The sequence below is a fragment of the Anomaloglossus baeobatrachus genome, chromosome 1 (genome assembly GCF_048569485.1).
Source record: "Anomaloglossus baeobatrachus isolate aAnoBae1 chromosome 1, aAnoBae1.hap1, whole genome shotgun sequence".
NCBI lineage: Eukaryota > Metazoa > Chordata > Amphibia > Anura > Aromobatidae > Anomaloglossus > Anomaloglossus baeobatrachus.
The window spans coordinates 817,838,608-817,855,560 of record NC_134353.1 but is presented as its reverse complement, the minus strand read 5'-3'; the positions used below and the strand labels follow the sequence as shown (position 1 = coordinate 817,855,560).

General features: G+C 47.8%; 1 protein-coding gene across 9 annotated transcripts in view; it reads left to right on the top strand.

Moving 5' to 3' along the window:
• The window catches only part of CAST (calpastatin), a 330,646-nt gene that overhangs the window by 194,534 nt on the left and 119,159 nt on the right, over positions 1 to 16,953 (top strand). For 5 of the 9 annotated variants that reach the window (XM_075325071.1, XM_075325075.1, XM_075325070.1 and 2 more), the window contains 3 exons: positions 9,595 to 9,639; positions 11,972 to 12,001; positions 12,169 to 12,219. In XM_075325071.1, coding sequence (XP_075181186.1) covers positions 9,595 to 9,639; positions 11,972 to 12,001; positions 12,169 to 12,219 — 126 coding nt within the window. The remainder of the gene's footprint in view (positions 1 to 9,594; positions 9,640 to 11,971; positions 12,002 to 12,168; positions 12,220 to 16,953) is intronic. The other 4 variants (XM_075325072.1, XM_075325077.1, XM_075325074.1 and 1 more) reach the window with 2 other exon arrangements.

Genomic DNA, 16,953 nt, shown 5'->3' with positions numbered 1-16,953 from the left:
GTAAAGTCCTCCGGCTCCTCCCCTCGATGCTGTGCTGTGACGTGCGGTAGTCACCGCCCACAGCCCTGTCAGTCACTGTGAGTGGCGCCGGCCTCCTGTGACGTACCCGTCTTGTTTGAGAGCCCGGAAATGCCGGGACGTCAGAGGATGCCGGCGGCCACAGCTCCAGGCGGTCATGTGACTGGCACTGAGCGTGCAGGATAGCGCCGCTCAGTGCCAGAAATGGAAATAGAGGCTATTGAAGAAGATGCAGACAATGGTAAGTGAAAATCATTGGGGGAAAAAAAAAAATGGGTGGACCACCCCTTTAAAGATTGTTGATGGGGGAAAAAAAAAAAGGTCTGATGTCATTTCCTTCTTCAAAATGTTCATTGTATGCAGGAGAGCAGACAGCTGCAGAACTAGTGTATGCAGGAGAGCAGACAGCAGCTGCAGAACTTCAAGGCTCAGCATCCTCCATCCAGGACTGTATGCAGTTTTTTGCTCAAAAAGAAAAAAAAAATGACATGGGCTTCGCCATATTTTTGTATGCTAGCCGGGTACAGCAGGCAGGTACGGGCTGCCCCCAACCCCCAGCTGCCTATTTGTACCCGGCTGGGAACCAAAAATATAGAGAAGCCCCTTTTTTTTAATTATTTAATGAATTTCATGAAATAATTTAAAAAAAAAATGACGTGAGCTTCGCCTAATTTTTGAGTCCAGCCGGGTACAACTAGGCAGCTGGTGATTGGAATCCACAGTGCAGGGTGCCCAAGCTTTCTGGGCACCCCCACTGCGAATTGCAGTCCGCAGCCACCCCAGAAAATGGCGATTTCATATAAGCGCCATCTTCTGGCGCTGTATCCAACTCTTCCAGCTGCCCTGATGCCGGGTTGGCTAGCTGGGTAATAATGGAGTTAGGGCTAGCTGTATATTATCAGCTAGCCCTAAGCCCGAAATTCATGGTGTCATGCCAATATTAGACATGGCCACCATGAATTTCTAGTAATGATGAAAAAAAAAAACACAACACACAGAAAAATATTTTTATTAGAAATATAACACAACACAATTAGTGACTCAATCTTTAATGAAATAAAGAACCCCCCTCCGCAGTAATCCTGGGTCAGGGTCCCGCGCCGTCCAATCCGGATACAATATCATCTGATCGGTTTGCTGGAAGGCAAAGCGATCAGATGATGTGTCAGGTTAAACTACGTGAATCACATGACACAGCAGCTGATTGTATAAAAGCCGATTATACAATCAGCTGATGCATCAGTAGAAAAAAAAAAATAATACTCACTTATGTGCTGTGCTGATTACCGGCAGCTCCTGCAGCGATCGATTGAACAGGAGTCTGATCCTGTCCGATCGCTGCAGGAGCTGCTGGTAATCAGCTGATGAAGTCCCCTGACGGCAGGATCAGCTGAAAGCCGGGCGCGAAAAAGCCGGCGAGACTACGATCAGCTGATGCGTCAGGTGACTGCATCAGGTGATCCACCGCCAGGTCCTGCAAGCAAGGTCCTGCCCCGGGGAGACTGCACACAGCCAGAGCGGCGGTACCGAGACAGGGGCTGGGAGCGGGCATGGCACCGGGACCCTGCAGACAGGTGAGTATATATGACATTTTTTTTTTTTCTACTGTTCACTTTGGTTTTCGCCGCTGCCTCCACCTCCCGCCCAGACATGGCGCCGCACGGAGCTGACATGCACAGGACGGGAGGTGGACGCAGCGGTGACGGTACCGGGAGGATTCATGCTTCTGTGTTTACCAACAGAAGGAATCCTCTTCCTGTACACGTCACTTTACTGCCTACCCATTGCGTTTATAGCTGCGTTTTTAGTCATAAAAACGCGGCTATATGCGTTTTTCATTGCGTTGTTGAACATCTCATTGAACTCAATGGGTGAAAAACGCAGTGGAAAACGCAGAAATAATTGACATGCTGCATTTTTGTGGTCACCACAAAAACACAGCTACAAAAAAACGCTGTGTGCGGACAGCACTTATGAAAACCCATAGACATTGCTGGGGAAGCAATGTCACTGCGTTTTCAGCACAAAAACGCGGTAAAAAACGTCGCTAAAAACGCCTAGTGCGCACAAGGCCTTAGGGGCAACATGACAGACCGTGACTGGTGTGGAGGGCTGAAATCAATGCTGTTCAATTTTAATATTAACATATTAATTATAATTTAATATTCATATTAATTATATCACTTAATATTGATGAACCACACACAGCCCCTGCTATGTACAGCATGAGCCTACAAACAGGCCGTGTTATATACAGTATGAGCCCTCACGTAGCTCCCTACATACAGAATGAGACTTCACACAGCCCCTTGTACGCGGTATGAGTCCCCACGTGGCCCCTTGTGCGCGGTATGGGTCCCCACGTGGCCCCTTGTGCGCGGTATGGGTCCCCACGGGGCCCCTTGTGCGCGGTATGGGTCCCCACGGGGCCCCTTGTGCGCGGTATGAGCCGAAACAGTCTCCTAGATACATCAAGATGTTTTGAACATTTTACTTCCATTTTTTTTCAACAATTACTGTACATATCATTCACATGCCTACTCATCCTGTGATTTCTATGATGCCACAATTTTCTTTCCTGGTTTAGTAATCCAAATGTTGAGGAGTATATATGATTGCTGGGGTCCCACTGTACCACTATTCTGATAGTATTTGAGTCGAGCTGTGGTCAGGAGTTTTCTGCTGCTCCATTCAGCGTCTGTGGGATTTACTCAGACTCCAGTGACTTGTAAGGGTATGTGCCTACATAGCAGATATGTGGGCAGATTTTCTGCACACAAAACTGCATGTTTTGCTAGGAAAAACGCAGCAGAAAAAAATGCCTGTTTTTCATTGCGTTTTTGGTGTTTTTTTTTTTTCCTGACATTTTTTACATTTGTTTTTCTAGTCATGGTGATCGCAGGGGTTCATGTGCTGTACCCCCACGATCGCCGCCAGGTCTCCGACTGATGATACAAACAGCTGGGACCCAGCTCTGATTGCCTGGAGCTGTTCACATGCCGCACCCGGTAGTTTAACCCCATGATTGCTACCATCAATGTGATTGCAGCATTCAGGAGGCAGGGAGAGGGATCACTTACCTGTAATGCGATCACAGGGACCTGTTTTCAGCCATGCCAACCCTGGGTCGTCACCATGACGACCCAGTGTGATTTGAGCTATGGACAGCATCTGTCACGGGTGACAGACAGTCATGTGGTTTCTGGCCATAGAGGTTCACAGCGTCTGGTTATGCAGAATGCTCCGTGACTTTCCATTGTTCCTGCTGTCAGTATTTATTGGTACAGGTAGCTTTCCTACTGGATTAATCTCTCTCCCTTTTGGACCCAGTACTAGATTGCCTTCCACCCAGCTGCTGATCTGCATTCTTTTGGTGCTTAAAAATCCCTTGCTTCCTTGGACTGGTGATTTTAGGCAGTTAATTCAAGTCTTGGTTGCAAGCAGGCGGCTTGTACTCATCTGTTGTATCGTTGCTGAAAACTTTGCTGAACTTCTACCTTAGTCATCTGTGGATAAGTAGTTCATGTATTTTCACCCTGTGTCCCCCTTGTGTTGTCTATAGTTATTTAGTGGGGTTGACGAAGAGCTCATCCCATCTGTACTCTATTTAGGGACCAGCTCTAGGGATACCTAGGGTCAGGTATCCGGCTCAGCACATAGGTGCGGAACCTATCCAGGGTGGTGAGGGACCCCAGGGATAAGCAGTAGGCTTTGTCAGGGGTCACCATCTTCCCCTTCCCCAGACACAGGATTTCCCTTCCCGTTTGCCGATTGCTTGCTACTTCCCCGTACCTAGCGTGACAGGCTCACACACCATGGCAGATTCTGTGTTAGGCGAGGAGTCAGTGCTGTGAGTGCAGCATTCACAGATATAATCCACTGCAATGATCGCGCACCACCACTGCAATGGATTATATCCACGGGACAATATGCAGAAATAATTGACATGCTGCAGAATTTTTCTGCACCAAAACCTGCAACATGTGCACAGCAATTCAGGATTCTCATAGACTTTGCTGGGATGCGTTTTTCCTTCTAGTGTTGATTAAAATGTGCAAGAAAAAAAAGCATACAAAAACGCAGCATGGGTACATAGGCTAAGGGGTTAAACTGCTGGAAGCCGTACGGGCACCACTCCAGGCAGTGCGAGCCGGGTCCCTACTGTAACATTAGCCAGAGATCCAGTGGCGACTGTAAAAATGAATGAAAAAATCCCAGAAAAACGCAAAAAAAAAAAAAATGAAAACTTGATAAAGTGCGTTTTTTTTTTCTGCTGCATTTTCCTTGCTAAAACATGCAGCCTTGTGTGCAGAAAATCGCAGCATGCTGCCATTGTCAGCGAGAGACGTGTCACTCGCATCCATACAAGTCTATTTGTGTGAGTGAAATATCGGACTTCACTCGGATGATATCGATAATCGCATCAGCTGACAATGGAGGAGATGGGGAGATAGACCCCTCCCTCTCCTCCGCAGCTGTGATCCGATTGCAGAATCGGAGACTTGGCTCCCGCTCACAGCACAGAGAGAGCCAAGGGTCATAGCATATCATATCCGATGCGCTCGCATCGGATTACATGCATTCGTGTGAATCCAGCCTTAAAGGGGTTTATTAGCTATTCAAACCCATTTGTGTCAACTTCTGTGCATGTTATCAGGCCAAAGTCAGCAGGGTATGTGAAGTCTTGATCAGGGTCATTTGGATGTTTTTGGTTGTCATTATGATTTTAAAAAGAAAAAGCACAGTAGTTTGACAATAAATAATAAATTCACCCAATCACTAACCATGAGTGGGGAAAAACATTTTATCATGCATATTCTCTGGGAAAAAAAAGCCAGAAAAGCAAGAAAAAAATAAATAAATAATATGTATACACTGTGTAATGTGTGTGTGTGTGTGTGTGTGTGTGTGTGTGTATATATATATTCATTCAAAGAGTTTTTTTCTTTATTTTCAGGACTCTGAAAATTGTAGATTCACATTGAAGGCATCAAAACTATGAATAAAAACATGTGGAATGAAATACTTAAAGTGTGAAACAAGTGAAAATATGTCTTTATATTCTAGGTTGTTCTTCAAAGTAGCCACCTTTTGCTTTGATTACTACTTTGCACACTCTTGGCATTCTCTTGATGAGCATCAAGAGGTAGTCACTGGAAATGGTTTTCCAACAGTCTTGAAGGAGTTCCCAGAGATGCATAGCACTTGTTGGTCCTTTTGCCTTCACTCTGCGGTCCAGCTCACCCCAAACCATCTCGATTGGGTTCAGGTCTGGTGACTGTGGAGGCCAGGTCATCTGGCGTAGCACCCCATCACTCTCCTTCTTAGTCAAATAGCCCTTACACAGCCTGGAGGTGTGTTTGGGGTCAGTGTCCTGTTTGAAAAATAAATGATGGTCCAACTAAACGCAAACCGGATGGAATAGCATGCTGCTGTAAGATGCTGTGGTAGCCATGCTGGTTCAGTATGCCTTCAATTTTTAATAAATCCCCAACAGTGTCACCAGCAAAGCACCCCTACACCATCACACCTCCTCCTCCATGCTTCATGGTGGGAACCAGCCATGTAGAGTCCATCCGTTCACCTTTTCTACAAAGACATGGTGGTTGGATCCAAAGATCTCAAATTTGGACTCATCAGACCAAAGCACAGATTTCCACTGGTCTAATGTCCATTCCTTGTGTTCTTTAGCCCAATCAAGTCTCTTCTGCTTGTTGCCTGTCCTTAGCAGTGGTTTCCTATCAGCTATTTTACCATGAAGGCCTGCTGCACAAAGTCTCCTCTAGCTGTTCTAGAGATGAGAAGGTGTGTCCAAACTTTTGGTCTGTACTGTGTGCATGTATATATATGTGTGTGCATGTATGTATGTATGTATGTGTGTATATATATATATATATATTAGTATTGGACTGCCAAAAATGGCCGACTAATGCACTTAGAAGTCCCGTAAAGAATGAATGCAGTGGAGTGGATTTGGTACAGCACGGCCAAAGCAAGCTTAGAGGACTGGTCACTTGCTCCAAAAATTCAGTTATTTACCATGTAAAAATCTTTAGGATCCTCTGATTCTGCCGCTTTTTTTTCTGTTTTGCGCTTCATTGCAGAAATATTCACATTTGTGACTTTTGGAGCACTGTATCTCTGGTTGTAGTAAAACTGGGCATTTCTTCAGTGTTTTCTGGGGGGTGCACTTTGACATCTTTCTTTCTGGCATTGCCAATCACCGCTTGGCAGCGTCTGAGAATGCTAGATCAGCTGCTGAGCTGTGACTCGTGTTGTCTAGGAGACGGGGTGAAAGTGCACAACCCCAGTAAAGACAATGAAGAAACTCCTAGGTGGTCTGCAAGCAGAGATTTCATATGCTGCGCTTCAAAAGTAACAAATGTGAATATCTCTTAAATGATTTATTATATTATACCACCAGGATGGCGCATACACAAGAGTTTTGCTGTGATAATATGTAATGAGATTTTATTCTTTGTATGTAGTAGAGCTTGAGAAGCTGTCCCTGCCCACACCAGGCTTTGTGTACATTTCCATAGACATATAGAAGTTGCTAATCACAAGTGAAGGGGGGGGGGGGGGGGGTGGTTGGTGTAGAGTCAGATTAAAGCTCAGATCCACTAATGGCAAAGCCAGGAGGCTGAGACTAAAGGTACTGTCACACATAACGAGATCGCTAGCGAGATCGCAGTCACCGTTTGGTGACGCAGTAGCGATCCCGGTAGCGATCTCGTTATGTGTGACACTTACCAGCGATCAGGCCCCTGCTGTGAGATCTCTAGTCGTTGCAGAATGGTCCAGGCCATTTTCTTCAAAGGCGATGTCCTGCTGGGCAGGACCCATCGCTGTGTTTGACACTGTGTGACAGGGTCACAGTGACTGCTGAGATCGTTATACAGGTGGCTACTGCGACCTGTATTGTTCCTGCATCGCTGGTAAGATCTGTCTGTGTGACATCTCACCTGCGACCTCCCAGCGACTTACCTGCGATCCCTATCAGGTCGCATCGTTTTCGGGATCGCTGGTAAGTCGTTGTGTGTGACTGGGCCTTAACATTACAAGTAAACAAAAACACAGTTTGAGATAAGAGACACAGGGCTATAATCTGAATGTTTACTCTTATAGCATGTTGTCTTCAGATTATATAGAAAAAAAAAACCTGTTGACAGATTCTCTTTAATTGCAAGCCCACTGTTTTATGCTCACCCTCCGGCGTTTTCATGCTTCTTTGGTGCTGCATCAGTCCATTTTGTGACTGTAACTTCTAACTGTCCGGAAGTCAGAAGTTACATCATAAACGCTCAATACAAGTTTATAAGAGTCAGAATGAGGCTCTCATAGACTTGTATTGAGTTGTGACCTCCGACGCAATCCATGAAACACTGAGGCTGCTGGTAGATCATAAATTGCTGGAGACCGATAGGAGCAGCGGTGACAGAAGTAAGCCATCAGAGGGTGAGTATAAGACAGGGGATTTAAATTTAGAGCACCACTCCCGCCGTACAATAGGAAAAAAAAAGTGAAGGCAAGCCTGTTCACTGCTTAAGGCTGGTGTCCCACTTGCGTTTGCCTCGCGTGTATCTCGCACGAGTCTCGCGGTGCATCACCCGGCACGGACTCCTCACAGGAGCGTCTCCGCTGCATAGAGATGCATGTAACAGACCCGCTCCTGTGAGGCGAGAGAGTCCGTGCCGGGTGATGCACCGCGAGACTCGTGCGAGATACACGCGAGGCAATCACAAGTGGGACACCGGCCTAAATGTTGTTGTTCTAATTGGCACTCATCATATCACCAGGGAAGAGCTGGGTATGTCTGCAAATAAAGGTCAGACAACAAACAATACATTGTTTGTTCCATTGCCCCTCTATATTGGAAGACTCTAAATAAATTTCAACTTATTTTTAAGAATCATGTCATGGTGGGCAGCCAGATATCCTCTCGACGGCCACCGGTGCGGTGCAAGGCCTGACTTATTCAACCTCCTTTATCTGTAGAGGCCTACAGTATAGTATTATGCTTTTTTCTTATAAAGCTACATCATATTTCACAGCTCTTTACAGACCTCATCATCACTGTCCCCATTGGGGCTCACAATCCACATTCCCTGTCAGTGTGGGGACTAAAACAGAAACTGGAGGAAACCCATGCAAACAGAGAGAACATACAGATATTGTCTTTGGTCGGATTTGAACTTAGGACCCCCGCGCTCCAAAGCAACCGTGAGCGACCGTGCTGCCCATAATCAAAGAATAAGGGCACAGAGTTTACTATCCGAAGCTAAATCTGATTCCAAAAATGGAAATGGAGTTAAGTGACATAGACAAGACTAATAATTTTGTCAGAGCTTAAAAGAAAAGATAGGAAGACGATAAGTAACAAACATTGAATTTTAACCACCCGTACAAAGATGTCCTCAGATGCTAAGGAGGGGAATATGTAAATTTAATTTAGATGCAATAACCTCTTCACTAAGGCTACTTTCACACATCCAGTTTGAGCAGTGCGGCTCAATCCGGCTGTGAAACCTATGCAACGGATGCGGCGAAAACACTGCATCCTTTGCATAAGTTTTTACATGCGGCCGGTCTGTTTTTTTCCGGTTGCGGTATGCTACTGAGCATGCGCAGTGGAAGAAACCGCATGCGGTGGCCGGATGCGTTTTTTTCCGCATCACACCGCATCCGGCGTCCATAGGCATGCATTGAAAAATCCGCCGCGGCGCGATGCGGTTTTTTTTACCGGAGCAAAAAACGTGCCAGGGAACGTTCCATCCGGCCGGCCGCGGCATCTGCTAAATCTGCCGCATGCGGCAAAAACCGGACCGAACGCAAGCCCATGCGGCACAATACGGCACTAATGTAAGTCTATGCAAAAAAAAACGCAACCGGCGGCAAAAAAAACGGTTGCGGTTTTTCTGCAGAGCGCCGTATTGTGCCGCAGAGCAAAAAATCGGATGTGTGAAAGTAGCCTAAGTTAGGCTGAGATAACACTGATTTTCATCCAGAAAAGTGGGACAATTTTTTTTTTCTTTCTTGTCCTGCATGCATGTCTGTGTGCGATGTCTTTTTTTTTAGGTAGCAGCTATTAATTATTTTCAGGACAATTTAAAGTTTTCTGTGTTACAGAATTGTAATGTATCCGTAAAAATCAGTAGTTATACGGTCGCATTTTTAGTTAGTTATTTATTTATTTTTGTTCTCACAACCATAGCCTTGAATGGGCAAGTGCGATCAGATTTACGGAGGAAGATCATGCATGCTGTGATTATTGTTTTAACTTGTACCGAAAATACAGTAGTCTGCACAGGCCCTTATCCTGGGCTTTTCAAAGTAGGTTCCATAAAACTCATGTATGGTTGGTTATAGTACCGCAGATACTACTACAGATTACAGTGGGGCAAACAAATGTCACTAATGGTGAGACAGTGCTTCCGAATACACAGACTACAACCACAGTTTCTGTAATTCTCATGGATCTGATAAACATTGACGGCTGATAACCTGTTCACTTTGATAATGGACGGTTAATAGAATATTTCATTCTAAATATGTGGGGTTTTTTATGTTCTCTAGGTACCGACACCACAAGAGAAGACTATGAAACCAGCAGATACAAAGGTAATTTGCTTCTGTCTCTAAGTTATCTAAAGTGAAAACTAATTTTGAAGAATAACCATTCTGCTGAGTGACAGAAAAACCCGTAGGCCACGTGGCATAATATGGGCAAAACTGATATCTTGTTACCTCTTACGCTTATTTTACAGCTCAGCAATAATCCTAACCTCTAAGGTTGGGTTCACAATTGCGTGTTGAAGTCGGTTTTCCCTTCACATTTAGGTACAGGGTCTGTCACATAGTAGAGATAATGGCACCTAAGGGGCTTATTCACTATAATGGGGTTCATTAGATTTCATTTTGCACCTTCATTTTCAGGCATCCAGGGAGATCTAATCTAATGTACACAGCCACACAGTAAGAGCTCATGCAGGTCCCATTTAGGGGAGCACCTGTCACACTTGGTATGGGGAACACCAAACGAACAGCAAGAGGTAAACCCTGACACTAGGGAACGGGAAGATGGGGACCCCTGGAAAAAGCCTAACGCTGACCCCTGGCTCCCCTGACGTCCCTATATAGGTTCCGCACCTATGTGTTGATCAGGATATATAAGGCCATAGCTGGCTCTGGAATAAGCCCTAGGTAGTGACCAGGTGGGTTGAGCACTAGTCAACCCCTCCTAAGTGCTATAGAACAAAGAAGGGAGACAAAGAAGGGAATGCAAAACAGACACTTTTCTCAAAGGTGACTTTGGGAGAAAGACATTAACGAGTTTCCACAGTAGAATTCTACCCAACTGCTTGCAATCTGGACAGCTTGGAAGTAAAGCCCCCGTCACACACAGCGAGATCGCTAGCGAGATCGCTAAAACGTCACAGGTTTTGTGACGTATCAGCGACCTCGCCAGCGATGTCGCTGTGTGTGACACGTAGCAGCGAGTGGGCCCCTGCTGCGAGGTCGCTGATCGTTACAAAACGATCAGGACCATTTTTATGCTCGTTTGTCTCCCGCTGTGCAGCACGCATCGGCGTGTTTGACAGTGGGAGACCAACGATCTGAATGTGCAGGGACCGGCGGTACGCCGGTAACCATGGTACACATCGGGTAACTATGCAAAGCGCTTTGCTTAGTTACCGATGTGTACCATGGTTACCAGCGTACGCCGGTTACAGGCTCCTTGCAGCTCCTTGCACACGTAGCCAGGGTACACATCGGGCAACTATGTAAAGTGCTTTGCTTAGTTACCCGATGTGTACCCTGGCTAGCAAGCACAGCGTCGTTACACAGGTCGCTGGTGGCTGGTCTCTGATCGCTGTGGAGATCTGCCTGATTGACAGCTCACCAGCGACCATGTAGCGACGCTCCAGCGATCCCTACCAGGTCGGATCGCTGTTGGGATCGCTGGAACGTCGCTACGTGTGACAGGACCCTTACTCTAGTTCCAGAGACAAAGCAATGGGGAATGCAGAGATGTATAGACACAGGGAGAGGAGATAAGGACCTGCAGTTGAACTGCCAAGATATCTGTAGGATCCAAAAGGGGCAGAGTTAACCTAAAAAGAGAGAATGCATAGAACTCTATTCACATCAAGGAAGAAAGAATGCAATGTCAAGCAGCAGTTTGTGCAGCCAATCACAGCGACTATGTGCAGCCGGACACCACAATGTGAAATACCCGTGACCGCACCATTATCTGCTGGTATCGGTAGACAAGGACCCTTCTGTTACATTGCTCTGTATAGTCAAACATTGTTTTGTGACAGAAAAACTGTGTTTGAAGCCCAATTTTTCAGCCCACTCGTGACCAACCACCTTATCGTGGTGTTTAATATTTTATCACTTATCACTGGTTGTCAAACATCATGCAAATAGATTTGCAAATTTTCACTGTCATGGCACTGAACGGCTGCTGACTCTCTATACTCTTGTAAATGGGCAGAATTAAGTGCACCGAGGATGTGTTGAGACACGGATCAGCAGCTACTCTGCACGCTGCCGTATGTGGAGCCATATACTGGCATACTGCTAAATTCTATTTCCCTTACAAGTATTATTTATAGGAGTAAATTGCTCCAAAAGGCAGCATGAAATAAAGCATGCTACAGAGAAGTCTGTGAGTGCAGTATTGCCGCTCTGCGCCACATACTGGTTATACAGAGGTGTAACCCCACTCTACGTGCACCATTCAGCTTGTGAGTAAAAGCTCGGAAAATACTTCACCACTGGGCTATTACTTGCTGTTCCAGCATTACTGGATGCAAGGGAATAATAAAAGATAACTCAAGCCCGGAAATCTTGCTTACTAAAGACTTAGAGCATGGGTTAAAAGATTATTTCATGGCGGCAGTATATTGTTTTCGTTGTATATTCACCATCGGACACTATTTTACAGCGTACATATGGAAAATATCTGCAAAAGGTGGTTAGTGACTTTCATTCCTTATCCTTTTGTGAATATGGAAAAAATAAGCATGTTTAATTTCTTTCCAAAGAGAAAACCGCATGTACCGTATTTCCTGCTTGCAGTATTGTGTGGCCGCTGTGAGCATGGACTTATGACTCTCTAATTAGAAGTTTGTTTCTTTTCAGCCAAAGCCCACACCGAAGACTGAACCAGCCAAATCCACACAAGCGACTGTGGTGAGTGGCCAGGATGGTGTACTGCCATCTGTAACACCGTGATCCATCCATACTGCAGATACCCGACCACGTCTACCAGGGCTCCTGAGTTAGTTGATCTGTTGGTCTGTATTGTAAATGCTTTTTACCTTCTCATAAGCTAGGATATGCCATCACTTTATCATCAGCGGTTGGGTCTGGCCTCAGCTCGTCTCTCTGTGCACAGCAGAGGAACAACTTTCTTCAAGGAACTAGGGTTGACTCCAGGTCCCCTTTTGTAGCAATGGTGGGGCATGAAGAAAGGGCAGGTAAAACAGATGTATAGCTATGGGACTTTTTTCTTTTCTTAAGAAAATTACAGGGTGATTCTCTACCTTACCCGGACAAATTGCTGTAACTTCTAAGAGACGATCTATCGTACTGAAATTCGGACTGTACATACTTTGATTCATGAGCAGTGAGAGTGCAATGAGCCTAAGCTAGGAGAAACCTTCTTGCACCTAGTGGTCTCACCGATTTGTCACCCCGCCAGTGGTATCCACTATGAGAGAGACTTGCTGCTTGACTTTCTGCTTGTCGGTAGTTTGGGTGGTGCTTGCATTTGACTCCTTCTGAATTCCTTTTTCACTTGTTAACAATGGACAGATACAGTTTGGAGGAGCATGTTTTCATTGTGAAATTCATCATTCCTTCGGGTGTATACTAATAAGCCACGAACATTGCAGGCACTCTGAGAGAACATACAGTGACAAATTCAGGCTGTGACCCCCAATGTCCTGCGGTATTCATTTCATCAATATGGAATGACTCGTGCAGACGAGCTGCGATGCAAACAGTGGACATTGTCACCACCTGCTTTAAAACGTCAGTTTCTCATGAATCAAAATATATGTAAAGTGAGTACGATAGATCGTCTCTTTTAGAAGTTGCAGCTTTTTTTCCAGGTAAAGTAGTGAGGGAATCGCCCTGTAATAATTAAAGGGAGGATAGTGCATGATGAGAGTCACTTTAAATCTGTTGTCTGGAGAGATGTCGATGGTGACCCAGTTATTCACTCATGAATCTCACATCACTGATGTTTAGGCTGGAGTGTAGCTGCATGTGAGGTAAATCCGGAGATATGACGATAAATCATGATATTCAAGTATGTCAGGAAGCCCTCTCCTGGTGTCACCCCCCCTTCCCTTCACACAACTGGTTTAGCAACAAATCCCATGGCCATCTCCTGTGATATGGAGATGAGGTGGTGTGGGAACAATGGACACAGGATGACTCCCTGCCGTCACCCTGTAACAAGAGTTGTATCTCATTAGCAAGGCTATGGAAATAGCCAGACAGAACGACTCCAGTAAAAAATGGTTCATATCTCGCAAGCCATATTTCCGATAAATATGGCAACCATAAAAATGGTGTCTCCGCATGCGGACGATGCCGGCACACCCTTTTTATGGGAGCAGGACATTTGGAAATGCCCCAGGCGTGATATCAGCCAATGGGGAACTGGCAGACAGGTCATGAGTCCCCTCGTTCTGTAGCTAAATTCATAACTGTCACAATGAGAGCATTGGCGTCCGCCTACGACGCTCCCAGGCAAAGTTATGGCCCATATTCCATGTTGTGGATTGTCCATAACTCAAGCCAGGGGTGGAGCAGTGCTCCCTCTGAGGTCACTAAGGTAGGAGGGGACCTGGATTTGCCCAGGTTGATAACCCTACTTCGGCCATTTTCCAGTGTTCTTTTCGCTGGGGGCACGTGTAGGAAACATCTGTGGGAAGGATCCTAGAAACCTGGGTACAGCGCCCCCCTGTGGCCAGACGCAACAAGGTAACTGCTGGAACTGTGTATGCCTGTTTGTAACCCATGCTTTGATTGTAACTGTACTCTGACATATGTATATTCTGTAGATTCCCTATTGTATATATTGTAGTTTCTAGTGTGGCTTTAGGCTGATTAAATTATATAATTAATCTTGGGCTGTTCTGTTATCTCGATCTTGAATCCCACGTCTGTGTGTTCGGCTAATAGTTACCGTGAAGCGGTTGGTGGCAGCGAGTTGTGCCAAGGATTATTGTGGGGAGGCCAGTGAGGTTCGGGGAGATTTTATATATTCCGCCCGCGGAGGTCGGGGGAATATATACCCTACTCTCACCGGGGACCCTTCAATAATCGGCATAAGTAGTATAGCGGCCTCCTTGCTTATTGTCGGGCAATTCCATAATTGGCCTGACTATAAGAGGGGCGCTAGAGAGCGCGTCACGTGCTCTGTCTGTCGGTCGGGAGGTATAAAGGAGGGGTGACCCCCACTTGTTACCCCCCGATTGTGACGTACTGGTAGCCAGCGCGGGGGATTTCTGAGTGACCCCCCCGGTGGTTTGTGACATATTGGTGGCATAGCGGTGGGATCGAGATAATAGTGTGTGTGAGTGTGAGACCCATACTCCCAGACACTAAAGACTGCCTGCAGCAGCTGTGGCTGCTGGGGTCTTCAGACTAGCTCAACACTAGAGTGTCAGAGTGCAGATACTGTAAGGTGTGTGGAGGCATCAGGTGTCAGTTCTGTGTCAGTGACCAAAAGTCTGCAAGAATGGCTGATGGCACCAGGAGCAGAGCTATGCAACTGGCCAATGCTAAGGCAGGAGCCGAAGAGAGGGAGGACGGTGCTGTGGACAGCAATGAGGAGGTTGCCCACGAGTCCTCCAGGAGCTCGACGCCAGAAAACCGTTCTGCCGAGGACATTGCGCAACCTGGCACTGCTGGACAAGATGAGGAGGAGCTCACCCAAGGTTCCTCAACGAGCCAGATGCCAGCCCTCCGCTCTGAAAGGGACAGTGAATCGCCTAGCTCTGCAGCGTGCCGCAGATCACCACGTGCCATTCCACCGAGCCTGGGAGGCTCGGATAGCCTTCTTCAAATGGCTATTGCCCTTCTCCAGGCTGGAGACCAGAAGGGCTACAAGGAACTCCTGGCAGAGCGCAGGGCAGAGCGGCACGCAGAGCGTGAGGCTGCGGAGCGAGAGCGGCAGGCAGCGCGTGAAGAGCGAGAGCGACAGGCAGACCGTGACTACCAGCTGCAGCTAGCTCAGCTCCGGCCCTCATCAGCCACATGTGACCTTCGAGACACCAAACTTCCAAAGGTCCGTGTTGAGGACCACCCAGTGCTGGAGAAGGATGGAGACTTGGACTCTTTCTTGACTGCTTTTGAACGGACTTGCTTGCAGCACCATCTGGACAAGGACCAGTGGGCCAAATACCTGACCCCCCGTTTAAGGGGTAAGGCCCTGGATATCCTTGGGGACTTGCCTGCTGAGGCAGATCAGGGCTACGACACCATCAAGCGGGCCCTGATCCAACAGTACAACCTCACTCCAGAGTCCTACCGCAAGAAGTTCCGGAGCCTACAGAAGGGACCAAAGGACTCCTGGGCTGACCACCGGCGGGCACTTGCCCGAGCTGCCGACCACTGGACCCAAGGCCTGCAGCTTTCCACCGGACCGGAGATCCTGGACTTGTTCATCACGGAGCAACTCTTGTGGAACTGCCCTGAGGATCTCCGCCAGTTCATCCGAGACCAGAAGCCAAAGGGGTCCACGGCTACAGCTGCCCTTGCCGATGACTACACCAACAACCGGGCCCCTGAGGCCAGGAGAGCGGCCACCAGCAGCACCTGGAGAGGGGGTAAGATGAATTCTGCGACTGCCCCACCTGCCCCTAGACTGCAGGGGGTGTCCCCCTCAACTCCCCTCTCCAGGCCCGTGGCGGAACCAAGACGGTGCCACCAGTGCAACCTACCTGGACACTTCAAGGCCATGTGCCCTCAGCGTCCCAAGGCTCCGTCCCCGTCCCAAGGGCCGCCCAAGGTGTATTGTGTGGGTGGGGGTGGTGGTAGGTCCCTGGACAGCTTCCAACCTGTCACCGTCGGCCGGTCTGTGACCATAGGACTGCGAGACAGCGCCTCGGAGGTGACTCTGGTGCGGCCTGAGATGGTGTCCCCCCAAGACTTGATCCCTGGAAAAACCCTCGCTGTCTCCGGGATTGGAGGCACTGACCCGGCGCTGCCTGTTGCTGACATTTATGTGGACTGGGGCGCAGGGCGAGGGGTGAGGGAGGTGGGGGTAACTGATCGGATCCCTGCAAACGTGCTACTTGGGACAGATTTGGGGCAGATAACCTCCCAGTTTGGGCCCCCACCAAGGGCTGAACCTTCAGCCAGTACGGACATGACTCCTGACAATGTTAATGTGTTATCTATGAATGATGTAAGGGAGGAGGGAGTGAACTCTGATATTTCTGCTTGCACAGACACCATAGACACACACTCAGCTGCAGCTGTGACAGGGGAGGGGGTCAGAGAAAGGTGTGACAATGCCTCTACAAGTAACCAGCCAGTGAGCTGGGATCTGTTGCCCTCTGCAGGGATAAGCAGAGAGCAGGGTGCTGCAGGGGGAGGACCAGTGTGTGGGGTGGGGGCTACCACAGCCAATGTGGGGTCCCCAGAGATTTCACAGCGGGGTTCTGTTGCTGCAGGAGGGGAACAGGCAGGTGAGATTGGGGCCGGTCCAGGAGCGGAAGTGCTCCCAGGTAAGATCTCGGTGCATGGTTCCCCCACAACCGGGGTGTCAGGAAGCCAGGTAGGTCTGCCTGAACCGGCGACTTGGTCAGGAACGGAGGAGGAGCAGGCACGACCCACGGTCGCAGCGGCTGTGGCCGCTGTCACCCGCAGTGGGAGTGCTGGAAGCCAAGGGGCCTCCCGGAGGTC